This window comes from Podarcis vaucheri, assembly GCF_965113315.1.
Source record: "Podarcis vaucheri genome assembly, chromosome: 9".
Taxonomy (NCBI): Eukaryota; Metazoa; Chordata; class Lepidosauria; order Squamata; family Lacertidae; genus Podarcis; species Podarcis vaucheri.
Window position 1 is genome coordinate 3,111,661 of NC_138767.1, and position 22,096 is coordinate 3,133,756.

Below are 22,096 nucleotides of genomic sequence, written 5' to 3' on the forward strand. Positions count from 1 at the left end.
GCAAATTGTCTTATGTCAGAGGTGGGAAAACCTTTTGGCCTCAAAGAACAGGTCCTTATAAGGCTCAGCCTTGTGGGCCAAATTTGTGGGCAGGACCACCCACCTGTCAATCACATGCCATTATGAGACAACTATTCTCTTTGCTAAGATAATGGCACTGGCCATGTTAATGGGTTAATTTTGTAATGAATGATTTTAGAGTGTTGTGTTGTACTGTTGTACTGTTTTATTGTTGTTAGCCGCCCTGAGCCCGGCTTCCACTGGGGAGGGCGGGATATAAATAATTTATTATTATTATTATTATTATTATTATTATTATTATTGGCCATGTTGCCATGGGAACAACTAGCTAATGGTGCTCCCCAAAGGAGGTGGTAGTTTCCCCATTTCATTACTTGTCTGGAGACCACATCCTCTTGTAGGGAGGAGAACCGGAGAAACATTAGCTTTTGTTTAGTCAGGGAGAAAGCTGGAAAAAGAGACAGGGAAGCAAGATGTCTTGGGTGCTGATGGTAAATATTCCTAGCTTTAGACCATCTGCTTGGAGACTCTAGTATAAATCTGGACCATATCTGGTCTAGGATTATCAAATTTCAATTTTCCAGTGCTGAAATCTGTACTGGAAACAAAAGGGCATAATTTTATTACTGGGTCTCATCATAAACTACCAGGCTATTTCATATCAGGATGTGGTAAATGGATACAGAGCTCCATAATTTAAATACTTTCAGTTAAGGCACATTATAAATTATATATATATATATATATGAGATGTGCATCTCTGCAAAAATTCTCAATCGGAATGATTAATTCCTTCACCTTCTTCAAAGAATCTATTAAGCAATGTTTATATTTGTAACGTTCAATTAGAACACAATAATATCTTATTTTTAAAGGGTGTGGGACAACCAGTACTCGCTACCTTGTTTGGTTTTGATTTATAAATCACCTTAGAATCCCTCCGAAGGCTCTGGAGACATAGAGCCAGTCAACTTCACCTCAGATTCCAAAGTAGTTTGAGTACCTCCAAGATGGGGGATCTTTGACCCGTGCCTTGTCCAAGGATGATGCAAAGCCATGGTAGATTTACCAAATTAATTTATTGCAACTCGAAGCAGGCTATGACTGAACTCTTCCACACTTTATTTTATTGGAGGTCCAAGTTTTTGTGGTTGCAAAATAAAGTGTCTTTTTTCCAGCATGGAGGAACCAGATTTGACAAAGTGCTTTTGACTTGAGCTCATAAATGTTCTAATTCCACAACCTGGATAGTTGACTCTTTAAAGGAGGAATCGATGGATTGTCTTTGTTTTAGTGGAGAGATTGTGGAATCCAGTTTCAAGGGCTTCGTGTGTACCATCTTTTATCAGGCTTCTTCTTACATATGCTCCGTTTTCGGACCCTGCAGTTGGTGTCTTCCCAACAGCCTCTTGGATCCCGACAGAAACCTATTATATAGACACAGGGATTTGGCACGGTCAGGCTTGGCATACCAGTCCTCCAGAATCTAAAAACAAATGGCAGCACTAATCAGTAGTCAATTTGGACTGGATGTCTGCTCTCTCCTAGCCTAAAATCACCTTCCGTACCTGCAGGCTGGAAAGGAGCCAACACAGCAACAATTTCTTAAATGGAATCAACAGGGGAACTTTGAAAAATGGAATTTTTACATCCTGCAAATCCCTATCTGATGAAACAAGCAGAGGACTTTCCTGGTGCCAATGACAATTCCTCCTGGCCGTGACAGACAGGGTCTTGAGTTCTTCAGCTCCTCTCTGGTAGGCAAGGAGAATCATGTTGCCGTCCCTCTCAACTGGCAAAGCAAAGGCAAACTCTTCAACCCCCAAAGACCACAACTTGAAAAATGGAATCTGTCCATTCAGAGGTGTAACTTCAAAGAAAGAGCGCTGAGAGACACAGAGGAAGGAGGAAACAGCCCTGAAAACATTTGAGGTGGAAAGGCAAACAAGGCAAGACAAGACACTAATATTCTAAACAACTTTTGAAAGCTGTAAGGCACTGACACAGAAGCCCTAAGCCATGAAAACCTGCTGGGGGGGACGGGACACAGAAGAAGGAGAGGTATGCAGAATGTCCTCATCCTTATCATCAGATAGAAATTAATGATTAGTAAAATTTCCATTTTTGTCTCATAAGGATGGAAGACACTTCTGGTAGGCAAACACCAGGGTTGTGTTCCTCAGTCCAAGGAGGCCTTCCTTGGCATCCACCTATTGTGGCAAGGCTCTCTGGAGGGCCTTCTCCTCAAATACTGCATCAGCAGATGAAAGTGAGCCTATTTTATAAAATTTAAAGATAAAGGACTCCTGATAGTTAAGTCCAGTTGCAGACGACTCTGGGATTGCGGTGCTCATCTCACTTTACAGGCTGAGGGAGCCGGTGCTTGTCCGCAGACAGTTTTTCTGGGTCATGTGGCCAGCATGACTAAGCCACTTCTGGTGAAACCAGAGCAGTGCACAGAAACGCTGTTTACCTTCCCGCCAGAGTGGTACCTATTTATCTACTTGCACTGGTGTGATTTTGAACTGCTAGGTTGGCAGGAGCTGGGACTGAGCAATGGGAGCTCAACCCATCGTGGGGATTCAAACCGCCAAACTTCTGATCGGCAAGCCCAAGAGGCTCAGTGGTTTAGACCACAGCGCCACCCGCGTCCCTGAGCCTATTTTATAGTGCTTTACAAAGCTTCATGGAGAAGCCCATGTTGCCACCCTACAAATATCCACAATGGGAAAATTATCATTACAGGTAGCTGAGGTGGCTACCTTGATAAAAAATGCAACTTGGAGGTCTGAAGACTAGGCCTCCTACTCTGAAACTCTTTGTGCTAAAGTGATTGCCACCAGCAACACAGCCCTAAACATCAAAATGTTAAAAGGGCAGGTAAACAAGGGCTCAAAGGGGAGACCTGTCAAAGGGGAGACCAGTCATAAAAACGCTCAAATTAGCAGCTGCACGCTAAGAGACATGAGGTATACCAAAGTCCAATCTCAGAAAAAGCCACTAACAAACCTCCCTTGCCCAGCCAGGTGAAAGCAAAGCCAAAACATTCCTGTCTCTGTGGTGGAGATGGGATGGAGGAGGGAGAAGATGAAGACCCCAGGGAGGAGAGAGAACAGTAAAGGGAAATCAAAGTGGGAGACAGTGCTGAAATTAAGGCTGGGGAAGAAAACCTGCGCCGTGAAAGATAACAGTAACAGAACAGAAATAGGCAGTGAACAAAGCAAAATTCAGAAGAAGGAAGGTGAAAAAAACTTCACAAATTCAAGGAAGATGAATTTTTCAAAAAAGGCCCTAACTGTTGTAGACCACAGGCAGGGTTGTTCTGGAGAATGGATGACTCTTCCCCCAGTAGAGCAGCTGAAGAGTTCAAGACACAGTCTGTCACGGCCAGCAGGGGGAAATCATTCCTACTGTTCTCCATCCCTATCAAGCAAATTACAGGTGAGTTAGTTTAATACTTATTCTAGGAAAATGGGGGGAGCAGGATAGATATAGATAGACAGACAGACAGACAGATAGATGATAGATGATAGATAGATAGATAGATAGATAGATAGATGATAAAGGCTTCGTAACATGTCTATACTGTACATTGCAGTTACAACTGAGGAAAAAGGATCAATAGAATCTTCCCCCTATTCCCTTCTCCTCAAGTGAGATGAAAACAGTCCCATCAGCAAAATGCATTGCACTATAGTTGTTTGTGTGAATGTGGTAGGGACCTAATTGTCTTATCAGTTGAAAAAGTCATAAATGGACACTAAAAGACCATGAAATCATGAGTGACATGAGTTTTGAGTGACATTCATTGCTTTTACAGTGGTACCTCGGGTTAAGAACTTAATTTGTTCTGGAGGTCCGTTCTTAACCTGAAACTGTTCTTAACCTGAGGTACCACTTTAACTAATGGGGCCTCCTATTCTTCTTCTTCTTCTTCTTCTTCTTCTTCTTCTTCTTCTTCTTCTTCTTCTTCTTCTTCTTCTCCTCCTCCTCCTCCTCCTCCTCCTCCTCCTCCTCCTCCTTCTTCTTCTTCTTCTTCTTCTTCTTCTTCTTCTTCTTCTTCTTCTTCTTCTTCTTCTTCTATACAGTGGTGCCTCGCAAGATGAAATTAATCCGTTCTGCGAGTCTCTTCGTCTTGCGGTTTTTTCATCTTGCGAAGCACGGCTATTAGCGGCTTAGCGGCTATTAGTGGCTTAGCGGCTTAGCGGCTATTAACGGCTTAGCGGCTTTAAGAAAAAGGAATCAAATTCGCAAGAACTCGCAAGACGTTTCGTCTTCCGAAGCAAGCCCATAGGGAAATTCGTCTTGTGGAACGACTCAAAAAATGGAAAACTCTTTTGTCTAGCGAGTTTTTCATCTTGCGAGGCATTCGTCTTGCGGGGCACCACTGTATAGCAAATGGTATGGTTTGCATGGGCCAAAAAGATCGCTGAAGAACACCACAAAATGGATGCAATGTCTTTGAACTGTCAGTGAACTGATCACGAACTGTTTTGTATAAGAGCTCATGGAATGTGGAAAACATCATAATGTTTTGGCAAAAACAGCGTGTGCCAGGAACAGTACGCCCAGGGAGGCTTGGAGGTGGGCTATACAACTTTACACAATATTCAGATCAGATAAGAATTGTGAAATGATGCCAAGGACAAGGATGTGAGATGCCAAAAACATGCCAACAACAAGGAGTAAGGAGTTGTGTAAGCATCAGCAGTTGCCAAGCATCAGATAGACAACATTGTGTATAAATTGCAAAGCCCTCCAGCCTCAGTTGTGTGCCAGACATTGACAGCTTTCGTCCAGTCACTCGCGACTCTTACTGGTTCTGATCAATCCAGTGTAGAGTGTTGAGTATGGGAAATGTATGGATGTGTGTGTGATTGAGTGCATGCTCCCTGTCTTGTCATGTTTGTTAATCAATAAAGCAATGCTATAGAGAAAATCCAGCGTTCGTTGTCTGAGGTCTACTTGTGCCTTCCAAGAGTGTACTGGATCTCATATATGCTAAACACCTAAACAAGTTAAAAGGACCTTTATATATATCAATTTTTTTGACAATACAATAGAATGCAATACAATAAAATTAGGTCCAGTCATGGACGACTCTAGGGTTGCGGTGCTCATCTCACTTTATTGGCCGAGGGAGCCAGCGTACAGCTTCTGGGTCATGTGGCCAGCATGACTAAGCCGCTTCTGGTGAACCAGAGCAGCGCACGGAAATGCCATTTACCTTCCCGCCGGAGTGGTACCTATTTATCTACTTGAACCTTGACGTGCTAGGTGGGCAGGAGCAGGGACCGAGCAACGGGAGCTCACCCCATCGAGGGGATTCGAACCGCCAACCTTCTGATCAGTAATTCCTAGGCTCAGTGGTTTAACCCACAGCGCCACCCGCGTCCAAGCACTGAATAATACTACAGTAAAAAGCCAACCACATGTATTTCATAAAGTGAAGCCAAATACATTGCTTGGCACCCCCCAAAAACCCTGGGAAGCAGAGGTCAGGAGAGGAAGGGAATCAAGGCGCCACCACCCACACTGGGCTCATTTGGAAGACTGCAGAATGTGAGTGCAGAGAAGGAAAGGGTGCTACAATATAATTTTGTTCAGAGACTCACGTGCTTTTAGGTGCCTGGTCATCAATACATTTCCATTCCCCAGTATTATAGACTCCAACCCAATGGTCTTTGTATGTAGGAAAGACTTGTTTCTCTATGAATTCCTACAAAGAGATCAGAAAGTATTTCCTAGGAATGAGGAGTCAGAATCTTTTTGCAAATCCTTTCATACTGCATATTTTACCTAGGAACACAATAGCACCTTCCAGACATTCTTCAGGAGTGAAAATTGCATGGAAAGGGAGAAAGTTGCATCAGAGACAGGCTCTCCCCTCGTATATTCATGTAAATGTCTGAACAGGCTATACATACCACTTGTGCAACGACCTAAAAAAATAAAAATACGCAAGGCCAATTTCATAGAATCATAGAATCATAGAGTTGGAAGAGACCACAAGGGCCATTGAGTCCAGCCCCCTGCCAAGCAGGAAACACCATCAGAGCACTCCTGACATATGGTTGTCAAGCCTCTGCTTAAAGACCTCCAAAGAAGGAGACTCCACCACACTCCTTGGCAGCAAATTCCACTGTCAAACAGCTCTTACTGTCAGGAAGTTCTTCCTAATGTTTATGTGGAATCTTCTTTCTTGTAGTTTGGATCCATTTGTTTCATTTATTAGTTAACAGAACCATCAGAAACAAATTTATTCAGAATAGGTATCTCTGCAATCACTGCCATTCATTTCCTTCTGCCTCTTTCAACTCTCCTCACAGCAGTTTCTAAATCGGCTTGAGTTTGCAAAGAGGCAGGGAGTGAATACCTAATTGAAAGGGCATTCTGTGTCTGTCTGCTCTTGGGGCCTATAAACAGGGAATACTGGTGCTGACTGACAGCTGTATAACATCCTTTTTCAGTACAGTCAGGCACTCCAACTATGAAAGTATGTAAAATAGATCATTGTAATCAATAACCTGTTTGGCTAACACAACCCTCTGACTCAGAATGGCGCTGCACCAAGTACCCAGGTGGACACAGCTGGGGCAGCATAGGGCCACCGAGCTCATCCATCCAGGTCTCAGGTATACATGCTAAGTTCTTGACCCCTCTGCTTTGCCTGTATTTCAGAATTTGGAGATGCGAGTCAACTAACCCAATGACCTGGTGTTGTTGTTATGAATTCAAGGTCAGATTTGAAATTGTATTACGAGGCTTCATGCCTTTGTTGGTTGAGGGATTGGATGTTATTAGAGAATACTTATTAGAGATCTCTTATATCTGAAAGGATTCGATTACAGATTCGGATGGCACTGTACCACTGTACTTCATACCATTTCCAATCCACTATGAAATCCACTAGCATTAGCAACATACAGTGGTACCTCGGGTTAAGTACTTAATTCGTTCCGGAGGTCCGTTCTTAACCTGAAACTGTTCTTAACCTGAAGCACCACTTTAGCTAATGGTGCCTCCCACTGCCGCCGTGCCACCGGAGCACGATTTCTGTTCTCATCCTGAAGCAAAGTTCTTAACCCGAGGTACTATTTCTGGGTTAGCGGAGTCTGTAACCTGAAGCGTATGTGACCCGAGGTACCACTGTAATAGAAAATACCATCACCCTCAAGGCTTTGCCCATCACCATGCTGCAGATGATGTAGTTTGGATCAGAGAGTCAGTCTTCAGACACCCATGGGCTTCACCTCATCTCTATCTTGGGTAGTGTAGACTCCTATGAAGGAGACTTTATGTCCCATGTTGTGAGCTCTCACCTCACACAGCAGCTCATAATCTCCTCCCACACTCTTCAACCAATCAACATACATTTATCCAGGCTTGAGACTGTATCATCTCAGAAGATGGTGCCCTTGGTTTTAATGCATTTCAGCGTTCTACTCACCTCCTCAGCTTGAGTTTCAACACAAATCAACATGGCTTTTTCATCTTCACAAAAGTCTCTTGCACCTTCCCACGTCCTTTCATTGTTTTCAAGGAAATAGAGGGCCCCTTTGTGGTGGATCCACTTTAACTGCATTTTTGCATGAATCTCATCTTTAAATCAAGGCAGGAATAGGGAAGGAAAATAGGGATGGGGGAGGTTATACTTCATTATACTCCAGCATAATTTATGCAAATTACAGGAGATCTGACTTTCTGAAATGTTTGTTCTGATAACGAATACACTTATTTAAATGAAGTGTCATTTATTTATTTCCATTTCCCTCTTTGCCTTCATCAGTAGATTTGCAATCATTTTTCTCATTTATTTATTTAACAAGATTAATACATTACTCAATCAAAAATGTCTCTAAGTGTTTTACATACAAATAGTACACAATATTCATTAAAATAGCACATAAAAAAGATTTTATAAATAGCAGGCATATTCAAATTATCAAAATATAGATAAAACCACAATTTTTTAAATAAAAACCCACAATACATAATAAAATTGCACAACTTGCCTAAACAAAACTGTTTTTCATAGGCATAGAAAACAACACAGGAGAGGTGTGAGCAGAGAGTTCCAGTTGTACAGGCTGCCAGACTGAAGGATCAGTTCTTGCAAGTGAAGAACAAACATTATGTGACACTTGTATAAATGTCAGTTCCAAAGACTTAAGCAGGCAAGAGAGAACATATGAGGTGAAGTGATACTTCAAGTAACCTGGTCCCAAAGTGTTGAGGGCTTTGTATACTAATAGTTACACCTTGAATTTTCCACAGTAACAGAGTGGCAGCCAGTGCAGATGTCTGAGAGGGGGTACAACGTGTCAGTATATGGAAATATCACCGCTGCAGACAGCCAGATTGTTGACATCACATGCTGCGCCTATCTGTGGGAAAGAAGAGTTTCCCAGGACGTTCACAGGCTGGATAAGTCTTTGTGAAGAGTGTAACTTGAAACCTTCTGTGTGCGCATGTTCAGGAAGTTTGTCAGACTTGCTAGAAGAACTGAACTGAAAGGACGTGTTTTTCTGTAGTGCTGGAATGTCAGAAATCAACATCATGTAAATAGATTTCTGACTTATTTTCTTTCCCCTGCGGAAGCAGGAGGGAGGGGTTGTGCATTTTACCCACGCTTGGGAAAATGTCGCCTATCAAAATCTCCCTGGTCTGTCTGGATATCAGCCAGAGGAGGTTACCGGTAAGCAAGCTCCGAGGACAGGGAGAGGGGCCAGCCTCTGTGGAGGGGGCTTGCAAAACGACAAGTGGTAGCAGAGCCCAATGGTTGCAACAACAAGACGGCTGAGCACCAGATGAGAGACTTTTTTGCTGATAAGCAGCGATCCACGGACCTCTGCGATGCTGATTTATGGCTGTGAACGTGAATTGAAAAGTCTTTGGTTCACTGAGAAAAAAGCTCCTGTTTTGGATAGAACAGAGCGGAGAGAGGCCAAATACTTCGCATTCCAGAGCTGTTAAGAAGTTCCGTTGCTAAGCGACAGGTCATGAGTACTTTTTGAGCTAAATTTATGGGCTGGTTAGCTTAAAGAGCATAGAGAGAAAAGAAGCTTCAAAAGCGAAAGCAAGGCTGAGGTTTTTCCCCAGCGACGCTTGTTGTAAACAAACTGTTGGAAAGGGGACTTTCCAAGCAGAGCGCAGCTTGCTGATAGCTGTTGGATTGCAACGAAGGCTTATTGTTTACAGATTCTCAGAAAGGGAAAATTCCAGGCAGCTGGGCTGACTGCCTAGTGCAAGCAGCTTGTAAACAGCCCAATAGACTTTTGGATTTTCCAGTTTGTAGCTGAAGCTGCAGCTTGGGATTAAAGATGGCTCTGTTCTCTCAGAAACTGAATAGCCAAAACTGGCTAGAATGGTCTTTTGCAATGGAATTCTTGCTGGTGGTAGAGCAATTGTGGAACATAGTCCAGACCCCACAGCCTGTTGCTGTACAAGCAAAGGGGGAGAAGGCTGCAATTCAAAGTAAATTGAAGCAGCGTGTCCTGAGAATTTTGGCGGGAAATGTGGACGCTTATCTTGAGCCAGTCCTAAAGGGTGCACAAGAACCAAGGGTCGTTTGGGAGTCACTCCGCAAAGCCTGTGAAGCTGGGGTGGGAAGCAAGGACCGAGACTTGGTTGCGCCAAAGGGGGAGAGCCAAGATGAAGTTAGCCAAATTCTTGAGAGCTCATCGAAAGCTGGGAGGAGCTTTGAGCCACAAGAGGGAAGTGAAGGGACTGTTGCTGATGATGCTGTTGCTGATGATGATCCTGTTTTTGCTGCAATGGCTGTTGCTCATGGGGGGAGTGAAGCTCAGAAATCAAGCACCCCCACTACAATTGCTACAGAGGAGAAAGCTGTAGCTCTGAACGCTGTTCGTCAGGAGACACCACATCAGGAGAAAGGAGCTAGAGGGAGCTCTGTAAAGCCCGAGGCCTCAAACAAAGGTCGTACCCATCCCAGGCAAAACCAGATATGGCTTTGATGTCTCTAAAAGTCACATCATCCATGGAGAACTCATTTATTGTAGACACAGGAGCGACACAACACATGACGTCACGCCGAGAACAGTTTTCTAGGTTTAAGAAGCAACGCTTCACTGTGAAACTGGCCAATGGTCAGGAAATGGAAGCAACCGAGATCGGAACTGTGTATCTAGAAAGCCTGAACTTGACTATAAACAATGTTTATTTTGTTTCAGATTTAAAGTACAATTTGCTGAGTGTTTCTCAAATAACTAAGAAGAAACTGGTGTCATCCTATGATGAGGAAAGCTGCAAAATCTACAAAGATGGAGAGCTGTATCTTTCTGCCAGAGAGAAAGACGGACTGTATCTGTTGACATTTGATGAAAATGATTATAAAATGTGCACAGCATGTGAATCTAAAATGCTTTCTCTTGCAGGTATCTCGAAAGAAGACTCCAGAGGAAAGGCAACAAAGATAAACAGTGTTTTTCAGCGAGTGTATGCTGATGTAATTGGTCCTTTAGCACCATCTAGAGGCAATGCAAAATGCTATCTTGTATTTGTTGATCATTTTTCTCAATATGTATGGATTTACATGTTGCAGAGTCCCAGAGAAACCTTAGAAAGGTTTAAGGAGTTTTGTGATAAGGTTAAGAGTATTCATGATGCTAATATTGATTTTCTTTTCACAGATGAAAAGCCAATTTTTCTTTCACAGGATTTCCAGGATTTCCTGGAGAAGCAAGGGATAGAGCACAAGGTTGCTGTTTCTGAAGCTGCATGGAACAAAACTGTCTGTGTAAAAGTGAACAAGGAGTTGCAAAATGGCATGAAGGCACAGTTGCTGAGTTCACACTTGCCACATGAGTTTTGGGCTGAATCTTTATCATGTTTTTGTTACTCTTGGGTGAGAAAGGTTTCGAAAGGTATGGAAAGTTCTCCTTTTGAGAAGCTGTTCCACAGGAAACCTTCTGTCTCACATTTTAAGGTTTTTGGATCTCAAATCAGGACGGAAACTCCGGATGGGGTGAAGAATGCCAGACGCATTTTTGTGGGTTATGAAAAGGGTCTCTACAGAGTAATTTTGTCTGAATCTGGTCAGGTGATCCTCACAAAATTTCTAGAAAGTGCTCCTGGACAGGAGAGAGTAATTTTTCACACATTTCCCACTGCTGATGATTCAGATGATGAATTTGATTATTCTGATTATAGTGATACTGAAAGTGACACAGAAAGCTCAGAAAGTTCTGTTGACACAGTTATTGAGAGAGGTTCACACACAATGGCTAGATCTTCAGAGGTTAAGGATGAACCACTGTTTACTATTGGAACTGGTTCTCCAAAAAGTCCTGAGACTGAACCAGTCAGCAAACAGGATCAGCACCTCATACGCAGGTCTGAGAGAATCACAAAGGGCGTACCACCAAAGAGGTATTCTCAAGAGTTTGCTAGTTCAGCTGTTGCATGTATTACTATTGTTGACAACTCAAGCCAGGTTAAGGGTATGTCTAAGTCAGAGACAAAGACACAACAGGGAGTTGCTAAACGTAACACTACATTCCCTAACCAAGGTAATGCAGATGCACTCGTTCCTTGGAAAACAGACAACCAGAGAGTTACATTGGTGAAACCAGTGGCGGGTAGTTCCAAGGGTGGAACTGAAACAACAGGGGATTGTTATATATATAACAACTGTTTGTTTTCTTCTCTGGATCAGACTTTGTTCGCAGCTAACGATGATTCATATGGGGGAGTATATGGAAACATCACCGCTGCAGACAGCCAGATTGTTGACATCACATGATGCGCCTATCTGTGGGAAAGAAGAGTTTCCCAGGACTTTCACAGGCTGGATAAGTCTTTGTGAAGAGTGTAGCTTGAAACCTTCTGTGTGCGCATGTTCAGGAAGTTTGTCAGACTTGCTAGAAGAACTGAACTGAAAGGACGTGTTTTTCTGTAGTGCTGGAATGTCAGAAATCAACATCATGTAAATAGATTTCTGACTTATTTTCTTTCCCCTGCGGAAGCAGGAGAGAGGGGTTGTGCATTTTACCCACGCTTGGGAAAATGTCGCCTATCAAAATCTCCCTGGTCTGTCTGGATATCAGCCAGAGGAGGTTACCTTAATACACTTAATACACTTAAATTTTATTTACGGCTATTAGCCCATACAATATGTACAAACGTAAAAGGGCAGAGGCATAAAGACCGATATATTCGGCACCAGAAAGAGAACACCACGATGCAAGGGAGGGACATTGAGCCGAGCCAAATAACAGCTTGGGGCCCGGAGAGCTCCAAGGGACGGATCGCAGAAAAAGGAAAACTGAAAAAGAGATCCGACATGCACTCTCATCATAACTGTCCGATTAATTTTTGATGTTGTTGTTGTTTTTTAGTGGTTTTTGTGTGTGAGATAACCGCGTTCAGGAATCTCGCCACCTGCAGAGTTACCGAAGGATCTGTATCCTGCAAAAGTAGTGCGGCGTGTGACTCAACAGGCCTGCCAACCAAGCGCAATAAAACAGGACCCAGGAATTTAGTCCTGGCTATGCTATGTAGGGGACAGTTGAACATTATATGTGGAAGAGATTCAACAGTTTTCCCGTCACACACGCATAGCGGAGACACCGGTAAGCAAGCTCCGAGGACAGTGAGAGGGGCTAGCCTCTGTGGAGGGGGCTTGCAAACCAACACAACGGACTCCCCCTCCACACACCTTTTCTAGGAGGGGGGTATTTGAGACTGATTGACAGTTTAGTTGAAACTGTACCTTCAAGAAATATGCAGATGAGGGAATCTCAATAAGTGTAGTCTCAAGGTGGGTTCTTTCCATACCATGAAATTTAAGCATCGCTGTTTCAGAATAACTTACCAATTCCAGCTTGTACTTCGCGTGCTTTGGCATCCCATATAAGCAATTCTTCTGCCAAATTCTGAGCTGCTTTAAGTATTACAGAATCTAAAGGATGCAAACAATTCAAGGCAGTTGTATCTCAACAGCTATACAGGTATATTAGAAAGCCATTTCCCAGATTCTGGTGGCTTGTCATATCCTACCTGATGTAAGGAGAGCAGAATTCTAATACAGTACCCATATAGGAGCAATCCTGGCTCACATCACCAAGGACAGAAAGCAGCTCAAACTTCCACCCAAATGGAATCCCCGAGTGTATACTTTTGCTTTTTACTGAGCCCATGCCAAAATACTTATGTCATAAGGTGGGAAAGATTTGGCTATCTAAACTACTGACCAAAGTTGTGGGATCTGCAAAAGTTCTAGTCCTATGAGCAACTGCTGGGGGAACAGCTGCCCCTCTTTCTGGGGAAGGGGGTTATGGGTGCCATTGTGGGCATCATGTTGCACATGGATACTGTGCCTAGCCCAGTCCCACCACAACCCATCCACTATGCTCCTTGCTGAGACAAGACTGGAAATAAGTTCTGTTGCAGAAGAATAACCCTGGGTGTGGTGGGTTCTGAATTTACTAGCTCTAATCCATTGCCTTCTTGGATACCCAAAGGTGTACTCTACATGGAGCTGGTTTCAGGCACCAGGCCTATTGGCATGCCAAATTAGCGCTACAAAGATGTGACATGAAGCCCCACCATGTGGGAATCCCTTGCAGACGACTGCAGTGCTGGAGGCAGGTTGTGCATCCATAGCAATGACCAGAGGAGGAATGAGTACTGGGAGGAGTGCAGAGAGAACAAGCGCCATGGTGCCTCTACAGTAGTACAACCGGACGCCTTCATCTGCCCCAGCTACAGCAAAACACGTCTCTCCTCTATCGGTCTCTACAGCCACAGCACGTGCTGTAACCTTCCAACAATTTGACTTCACTCTTCCATTGTGTCCCAAGACAGACGGACACCAAGCATCTCATTGCTTACCATTCTTGCGTTTGAGGGATGGTTGCTTTTTGATCATAAACTCCCTAATCTTCGCAACTGCTGTTCGTAGGGAGACTATTTTTTTCGATCGCTCATGATCTAGAACAGAGGAAAAGAGATGGTGTTCCAGTGTGGCTGCACTCCTACCTTGGGATTACCAGGGCTGATACTGAATCACCATTCCCTGTGCCTTATCCCTGAGCCTCTTTTCAACACCAGAGAAAGCAGTCACTTCACAACCAGATCTTCAGACTAGAAGAGCGGGCAGCATTCCAGCAAAAATTGCATTAAATTTACACAGTCTGGACAAGTAAAAAGGTCTTCACTACACAATCTGTATTAATCAAAGCTGCCTCTCTTTTGCTTGGAGCCTAAAAAACAAGGCGAGCTCTCTCTGGTTCCAACAATGCTGAGCTCAATGGACCCACATTTTCACTCTGTACAGGTGAGTTTCCGAAGCCCAAAAGCTAGGTTGGCTTATGAAGTATCTAAAGCAGTGGTTTTCAACCAGTGTGCCGTGGCACTCTGGAGTGCCTTGAATGATGGTCAGGGCTGCCATGGGCAGCACTGGCCTCTGTCCCTCTTTCCTTCCCTCCCCCCTCCGATGCCATCTTTTGTCTTCCAAAGCAACTACTCTATTCCAAACTTAAAAATGGAAAGCATAATGCTGGTGGACAGTGAAAGAGGTTTAAAGACTTTCTCAAAGACAAATCTAAAAAAAGATTATATAAACACTGACAATTGGGCAATACTGGCCTGTGAGAGCTTCAATTGGAGAACAGTCTTTACCAAAGGTGTCATGGACTTGGTAGATGCTTGAACTCAGGAAGAAAGGGAGAAACGGGCTAAGAGGAAGGCACATTTGCCAAACCCTCACCATGATCAACTCCTGCCCAGAAACCTATGTCCCCACTGTGGAAGGATGTGTGGATCCAGAATTGGCCTCCACAGTCACTTATGGACTCACTGTTAAGACTGTTCAAGGAAGACAATCTTACTCGACTATGAGTGAGCGCCAAAGAAGAAGAAGAAGAAGCTTCCCAGGCCCCTGTGGGGCATTTAGAGGAGGCACCTCTCTTTGGGGCAAGGGGGGGGGGCAGCTCAGAGACCAAGGGCAGCAGCAGCGGCTGCCCAGAGGACTCCCAAGGAGAAAAGAAGATGAAGAGTTTGGACTTGATATAGAAGAAGAAGAGTTTGCACTTGATATCTTGCCTTTCACTCCCCTTAAGGAGTCTCAAAGCGACTCACAATCTCCTTTCCCTTCCTCCCCCACAACAAACATGCTGTGAGCTGAGTGGGGCTGAGAGACTTCAGAGAAGTGTGACTAGCCCAAGTTCGCCCAGTAGCTGCAGGTGGAGGAGCGGGGAAGCGAACCTGGTTCACCAGATTACGAGTCCACTGCTCTTAACCACTACACCATGCTGGCTGGGGAGAAGGGGAGGAGGGAATACTCCTTAAGGGAGGGTGTTTGAAAAGGGGTGAGGGGCTGCCAGCTGTGCAGGCAAGGGGTGACCTAACTGGGCTCCTGAGCCCCACAGAGGAGCTGCAGAAAGAGTGTAGTTGGTCAAGGGAGCTGTGGTTGAAAACCTCTGATCTAAAGTGTCTAGGGACAAGATTTCAGCAGTGTTTATTTCAACAGGCAAGATTTAACCACACCCTTAGCTCACTCTTTGAAATTAAGAGGATGTAAAAGGTCTTAGAAGAGGCTAGATTGATAGTCTTATCAATCAATATTCACAACGAAATAAACCAAGTCAGGATAATACTAAAGGCTTTTCTCTGCAAAAGGAATTGAACTTACAAAAAGCAACAGCTCCAATGGTGGCGAAAAAAAGGATCAGGCACATCATTATGGTAATAAATGTACCAACAGGAGATTGAAAAGCAGCTAGCTTCCCTTGAAAGACAAAAAAAAAAGAAAGAAAATTTGGCTTTAACTACAGTGAGCCAACGTAAGACTTTTACTTCAGTTAGTAATATAGCTTGGTCCTTTTGTGTTTGTGTGTGTGTGTGTTGCAATACTTGCTTATATATACTATCATTTGCATATATACAACTATATAATGCTTATAACTATATAATGGTTGGACAGTGTTCTCGAAGCTACCAGCATGAGTCTGACCAAACTGCGGGAGGCAGTGGAAGACAGGAGGGCCTGGCGTGCTCTGGTCCAGGGGGTCACAAAGAGGCGGACATGACTAAACGACTAAACAAAAACAAAAACAAATGCTTTAAGCAACAAAACATTTGAATGAATCCATAAATCATCAGGGGCGTTTTCGAAATGTATCTGTCTTAAATAATCTATATTTCCCCCAAAGCATGCCTGCATTCTCCACACCTGACATCATATGTGGCTGCTTCCCTGCAGCAGAAGTCTGGGAACAACCAGTTAATCTGTATTAGCAGTAGTATCAACTGAGTCAAGAAAATGCAAATAAACAGATGAAGTTAATTAAAGTTCTTGAAGCCAGGTAACAAAACTAATTTAAAATGAGAAACATTTGGGTCGACAGTAGTTCCTAAGTAGAAGAGTATATTTATATAAAGGAATTTATCACCCCCCACTATTTATTTATTTAATTTTATCTGTAGATCTCAAGATGGTTCATAACATAAAAATAAAAATAAAAGTCCAAAATACATAATTAGAACAAGAACAAGAGCAAATCAAAGCCGTAGCCTCCCCCCTTCCCCAAGCACATTTAAAAGTACAAAGAAAATTAATCAGACAAAGGTCTGGTTGAAGAAGAACATTTTCACCTGGCTCCTAAATATATATAATGAAGGTGCCAGACGAGACTCCCTGGGGAAAGCGTTCTACTACAACGACCTTTGCCAACCTGATGTTCTCTATATGTTTTGGACTAACGCTTAAAATTTTTTTTTTTTTGTATACTGTCCTTTATCTCCGGATAGTTCACAACATAGAAAATGTAGTATAAAAAAGACAAAATACATAATCAAAACAAGAACCTAACCCAGGGGTCTGCAACCTGCGGCTCCGGAGCCGCATGCGGCTCTTTTACATCTTTGCTGCGGCTCCGGGGCGGATACTAGCGAGGGGAGGAGGCACATTGTGCGCCCCGACACTCCTCACTGTGGCGGGCGCTGTACTGGCTGTAACGGCGCATGGGGGCGATGCGTGCGTTAGTCACGCACCGTCCCGATGTCACCTTCCCGCCTGCTGTCAGATCGTGGCTCCAGAGATATATTTGTTTTAAATGTCGCAATGGTTTTGCGGCTCCCAGTTGTTGTTTTTTCTTTGGAAACGGGTCCAAGTGGCTCTTTCTGTCTTAAAGGTTGTAGACCCCTGACCTAACCAATAACCACACCTCCCACAACACATTTCAGCGGCCCACATTGTGATGTCATGACACACACTGCCAGGGACTGGAGGTGCCTTTAATTTTAGTCCAATGTTCCAAATTTCGAAGGCGCTCTGTCTCTTGCCATTGTGTTCTATGGAGGCAGCCTCTGTGACGGGGAGTTCAAGACCCAGCTTCTTTGGTGGCAGGAGAGTGTACACAGATGGCCACGGGTACCCTGTTTCCTGGAATCACCTCAGGGATTTTCAGGAGGTTTTACAGCCTCACATAACCCATCTTCCCTATGTCTGAGTCTCTCCCAAGAATGGGAGAGCTGCCATCATGGCCCCAGACAGGAACAGAAAACCTCCCCTTTCTGTGCTTCTCATTACAGGATGATGAATAATAATATTATTTTTTTTATTTATACCCCCCTCCCAATCTGGCTGAGCCTCCCCAGCCACTCTGGGCGGCTCCCAATTGAGTGTTAAAAACAATACAGCATTAAATATTAAAAACATCCCTAAACAGGGCTGCCTTCAGACGTCTTCTGAATGTCAGGTACTTGTTTATCTCTTTGATATCTGGTGGGAGGGCGTTCCACAGGGCGGGTGCCACCACCGAGAAGGCCCTCTGTCTGGTTCCCTGTAACTTCACTTCTCGCAATGAGGGAATCACCAGAAGGCCCTCAGCGCTGGACCTCAGTGTCCGGGCTGAACGATGGGGGTGGAGATGAACCACTGCTAGGTGTGCAATGTACATACCTGCCATATATTGCTGCCGCTTTCTCATTCCTATTTTTGATCTGGAACCCACATTGGATCTAGACCCCACATTGGATCGGGACCCTATGTTACTTTTTGATTCCATATTAGTTCTGGAACTAAACTGGGACTTGGAAGCTCTTTCTTTAGCTGCATCCTGTGGCACTGTAAAATAACAACTTCTCTTTAAAATCTGCATTAAAATAAATATAAAGCAATTACACAACACTAAGTAATGTACATACATAACAGACTACTTCCTAAATATTGCAAGGGGTGGGGGAGAGACTTCTGATAGTGAGTGATCTGATCAATATGACCAGAAATACAATGGGTTGGATACAAGTGTATAGACTGCATGGTGACCTCTTTTTGTTGCATGGATTTCCTGTTTCCTAAAGTGGTTTATTTTATTTTATTTTATCCCCACTTTTTCCTCCAATGAGCTCAAGGGGGCATACATGGTTCTCCCCCCTCCTCACTTGATCCCCTGTGAGGTAGGTCAGGCTGAGAAGCAGTGACTAGTCCCGTGTCACCCAATGAGTTTAATGGCCAAGTGACTATCTGAGCCCTGGTCTCCCAGGTCCTAGTTCCTTAGCTTTTTCTTGGTTAGGATCTTGAGGGTTCTTACTACTGAACTACCGTAATCAAGCTTCTGCTCTAGATACGTATAGTCTTATGCTTTTTCCCTTAAGCCACTTGGTTTTCGCCTACCTCGTAGCAAATCGTCACAACTTCCCTGGCATTGGCGGTTAGGCATTGGTATGGGTATTGTTATGTGGATGAAGCACCATCACCTGCCCCACATATTGAAGGGTAGTCCGGTAAAGGATTCCGGGAGGCATGGCCCTGTCTGAAGCCTATGGAGGTGAGGGCCTAAGGCACGCCCCTGAGTGGTGACCCCAGGGGAGTTCCTAGTTGATGTGCATCAGCAGGACTCCCGGTCTTCAAGCAAACAGGCTGAAGCCGGATAGTCAGTTAGGACCAATGCCTAACCCAATACCAATACGACTCATCACCTGTAACCAATAAAGTTGTGGCCATTTTTAGCCCATTAACCTAAATAATTGTGTCATGTGTCGTTATTTCCACTGGGGGGTGGGTGGGAACTCACCACGCAAAATGTTCAATCCTACTGGTTTGGTGGAAGAGCAACCAAATCCAAATTTCTGCGGGCGTCATGATGGCAGGGCAGAAAATGGGACCTGCCTGCTCTTCTCCTCCTCTCCTCCCATAGGCATTTTTTAAAACAACAACAACAACAAACCTCCCATTGATATAGTTGGAGAGCGGGGGCGTTGGAAGAAGGGGAAATTTTTTGGATCAAGAAAATCCAAAGTCTCAGTGATATTTTTATTTTATTATTTTTTAAAAAAACTTGTTCTATTCCACCATCCCCTGAGCTAACCCTTTTTATCCCTTTTACTGCAAAGGAAGGACAGGGGCTAAAGTTCCTGCAGATGCAACAAGGAGTTCATGGAAAGGAATGTCCACAAAATCCTATGGCTGTTGGATAGCCTCACAAGGACCATAAAATTAGGCACTTGGCTGGGCAGTGTGAGAACAGAATGCTGAACTAGATAGGCCTTTGGTTTGATCCAGCAGGGTTCTAATGACCTTCAAAATACTCTGCCAGGTGGTTCGCATCCTGAAAGCAGAAAGGTGGGGCAGGTTTCCCCAGCCACTCTGGGCAGCTTCCAACAGAACACTAAAATACAATAGTCTATTAAACATTAAAAGCTTCCCTAAACAGGGCTGCCTTCAGATGCCTTCTAAAAGTCTGGTAGTTGTTTTTCTCTTTGACATCTGGTGGTAGGGCGTTCCACAGGGCAGGCGCCACCACCGAGAAGGCCCTCTGCCTGGTTCCCTGTAACTTGGCTTCTTGTAGTTAGGGAACCGCCAGAAGGACCTCAGCGTTGGGCCTCAGTGTCCGGGCAGAATGATGGGGGTGGAGATGCTCCTTCAGGTATACTGGACCGAGGCCATTTAGGGCTTTAAAGATCAGCACCAAGACTTTGAATTGTGCTTGGAAATGTACAGTAACCAAGACATAACCTTCTGCCCCCCTCCTTGATATCACACTCCCAAGACAAAAGGAAGGAAGGAGGATAGAAGGAAGGAGGAGTCAGAGGGGCAGAAGGGACATATTTGGGCCTCACTCCCAAGAGGAGAGTGTGGGTCCTGTTGTCCTGGGTTCCTCTGGAGAGAAAATACAAACAGAAACAACTTGCCTTCTGCGAATGTCAGACCTCCTGCCATTTTAACTGCTCATTCGGATTGGCTCCTCACGTCATCCTATGTTCAGAACCATATAATGTAGACCGTTAACACAGCTTTTAATTAAGAATGTAGTAGTTAATGAGCAGTTGGAAAAGGAGTGAGCATAAATAAAAGTGGAAAGTGCTTACATTGCTTCATTGATGGGGACTTTTCCTTGGCTGCCATTTTACCTCCTCATTTTAAGTGGTATTTCATCTTGGGTTCCTTCACGTGACAATGTAGTGGAGCGAACTCTTAAAATAGTAAGGAAAAAATAGAATTTAAAGATAATATCACCTTGCCAAAAAAGGTCCGTATAGTTAAAGCTATGGTTTTCCCAGTAGTGATGTATGGAAGTGAGAGCTGGACCATAAAGAAGGCTGATTGCTGAAGAATTGATTCTTTTGAATTATGGTGCTGGAGGAGACTCTTGAGAGTCCCATGGACTGCAAGAAGATCAAACCTCTCCATTCTCAAGGAAATCAGCCCTGAGTGCTCACTGGAAGGACAGATCCTGAAGCTGAGACTCCAAGACTTTGGCCACCTCATGAGAAGAGAAGACTCCCTGGAAAAGACCCTGGTGTTGGGAAAGATGGAGGGCACAAGGAGAAGGGGACGACAGAGGACGAGATGGTTGGACAATGTTCTCGAAGCTACCAGCATGAGTTTGACCAAACTGCAGGAGGAAGTGGAAGACAGGAGTGCCTGGCGTGCTCTGGTCCAGGGGGTCACGAAGAGTCGGACACGACTAAATGACTAAACAACAACATCCTGCCCCCCACCCTCAGTATTTAAGCAAATTTTTTACTGCCACCAGGGTACCTCTATGAGATTACATCTCTCCCAGCAGAACAGGAGAACTGGAACTTTGTGAGTGACACCTAAATGACAGACCAGATGCTCTGCAGTATAAGACCCAATAGAGCTGGTAAAGGACTTCTTCTTGCTTGAGATCTAAGGAAGCTGCTGAAATCGTACTGGCTGGGCAAGATACCCAACAAACTGATGCAGTGGGCATAAAGTAGTTTCATATGAATAACATTTATAACATTCACTGTGATACCGTGGGATACTGCTGGGATATTGTCGTGCCTCAGTCAGTTCTTCTTCTCTTTGCCTCTCTGTTTGTTCCCGCAGTTCCTTCAGCGGCTCAACTACCTAGCCCTTTGATGCAGAACATTCCAGAACTCTTCTTGTTCAGGTTCTGTTTCTTCCTGATTGGGCACGACAAGCAGCCAATCAAGATTCCACACAGAGCATATACCTAGGAAAGCTATCTTATGGAATTATTATTATTATTATTATTATTATTATTATTATTATTATGATTAAAATTCCTTATGAATTCAGGCAGTAGTAGCTGCGTGAGCCGGACACAACAGCAAGGAGGGCTGAATAGCAGTTGCAGTCACAGGTTCCTCACTGGCTGCACCAGGGAGAGCAGAGGGGAAATGTCAAGCAATGGCATCTACAGTTGCAGAGAGGAGAGAGGCTGCCTCGGGGAAAGGACTATATCTAGGCTTATTCTAGTTCCAACTGTGGTGAGCAAGAACTGCCACAGGCAAGTGGATCCCAAAGTGATCACTCCCTGGACCAGCATCAAGGACCAGCATGGGTGGGCAACTGCTGAGGGCTCCGTCACCCAGTGGAGGGGGGCACTGACAAAAGTCTTCTTGCTCAGGTGACAGAGGGGGCCTGGGGCCACACAACATCACTGTGACATTTGCATGTGATGTTGGCTTACTGGCATGTCATGCAGACTCCCTGCAGCGTGGGTGCACGGCGGTGTAGAACTTTTCTGGGGGGTGGCCCCTTCTTTGAAAATTTATGGGTGCCTGGGCCCCCATGGCCCCATATAGAGGACTCCTATGCCTCCTTATCTTCACTGTT

At 44.3% G+C, this 22,096-nt stretch overlaps 1 protein-coding gene across 3 annotated transcripts; it reads right to left on the reverse strand.

The window, feature by feature from the left end:
- Positions 1-1,081: 1,081 nt before the first annotated feature.
- On the reverse strand, positions 1,082-21,394 carry LOC309540062 (uncharacterized protein). 3 transcript variants are annotated; one of them, XM_082236678.1, is made up of 10 exons: positions 21,270-21,394; positions 20,356-20,460; positions 20,179-20,242; positions 17,948-18,112; positions 15,677-15,772; positions 13,876-13,974; positions 12,857-12,943; positions 7,472-7,623; positions 5,637-5,740; positions 1,082-1,448 (listed from the first exon to the last, which is right to left on the reverse strand). In XM_082236678.1, exons 3-10 carry the CDS (start codon positions 20,204-20,206, stop codon positions 1,379-1,381), a joined length of 801 nt encoding a protein of 266 aa, XP_082092804.1. In that variant the 5' UTR covers positions 20,207-20,242; positions 20,356-20,460; positions 21,270-21,394; the 3' UTR covers positions 1,082-1,378. The 3 variants fall into 3 exon arrangements, with proteins under 3 accessions (XP_082092804.1, XP_082092802.1, XP_082092803.1); XM_082236676.1 differs by having other exon boundaries at positions 1,082-1,507; XM_082236677.1 differs by having other exon boundaries at positions 1,082-1,507; positions 21,280-21,367.
- Positions 21,395-22,096: the final 702 nt, after the last annotated feature.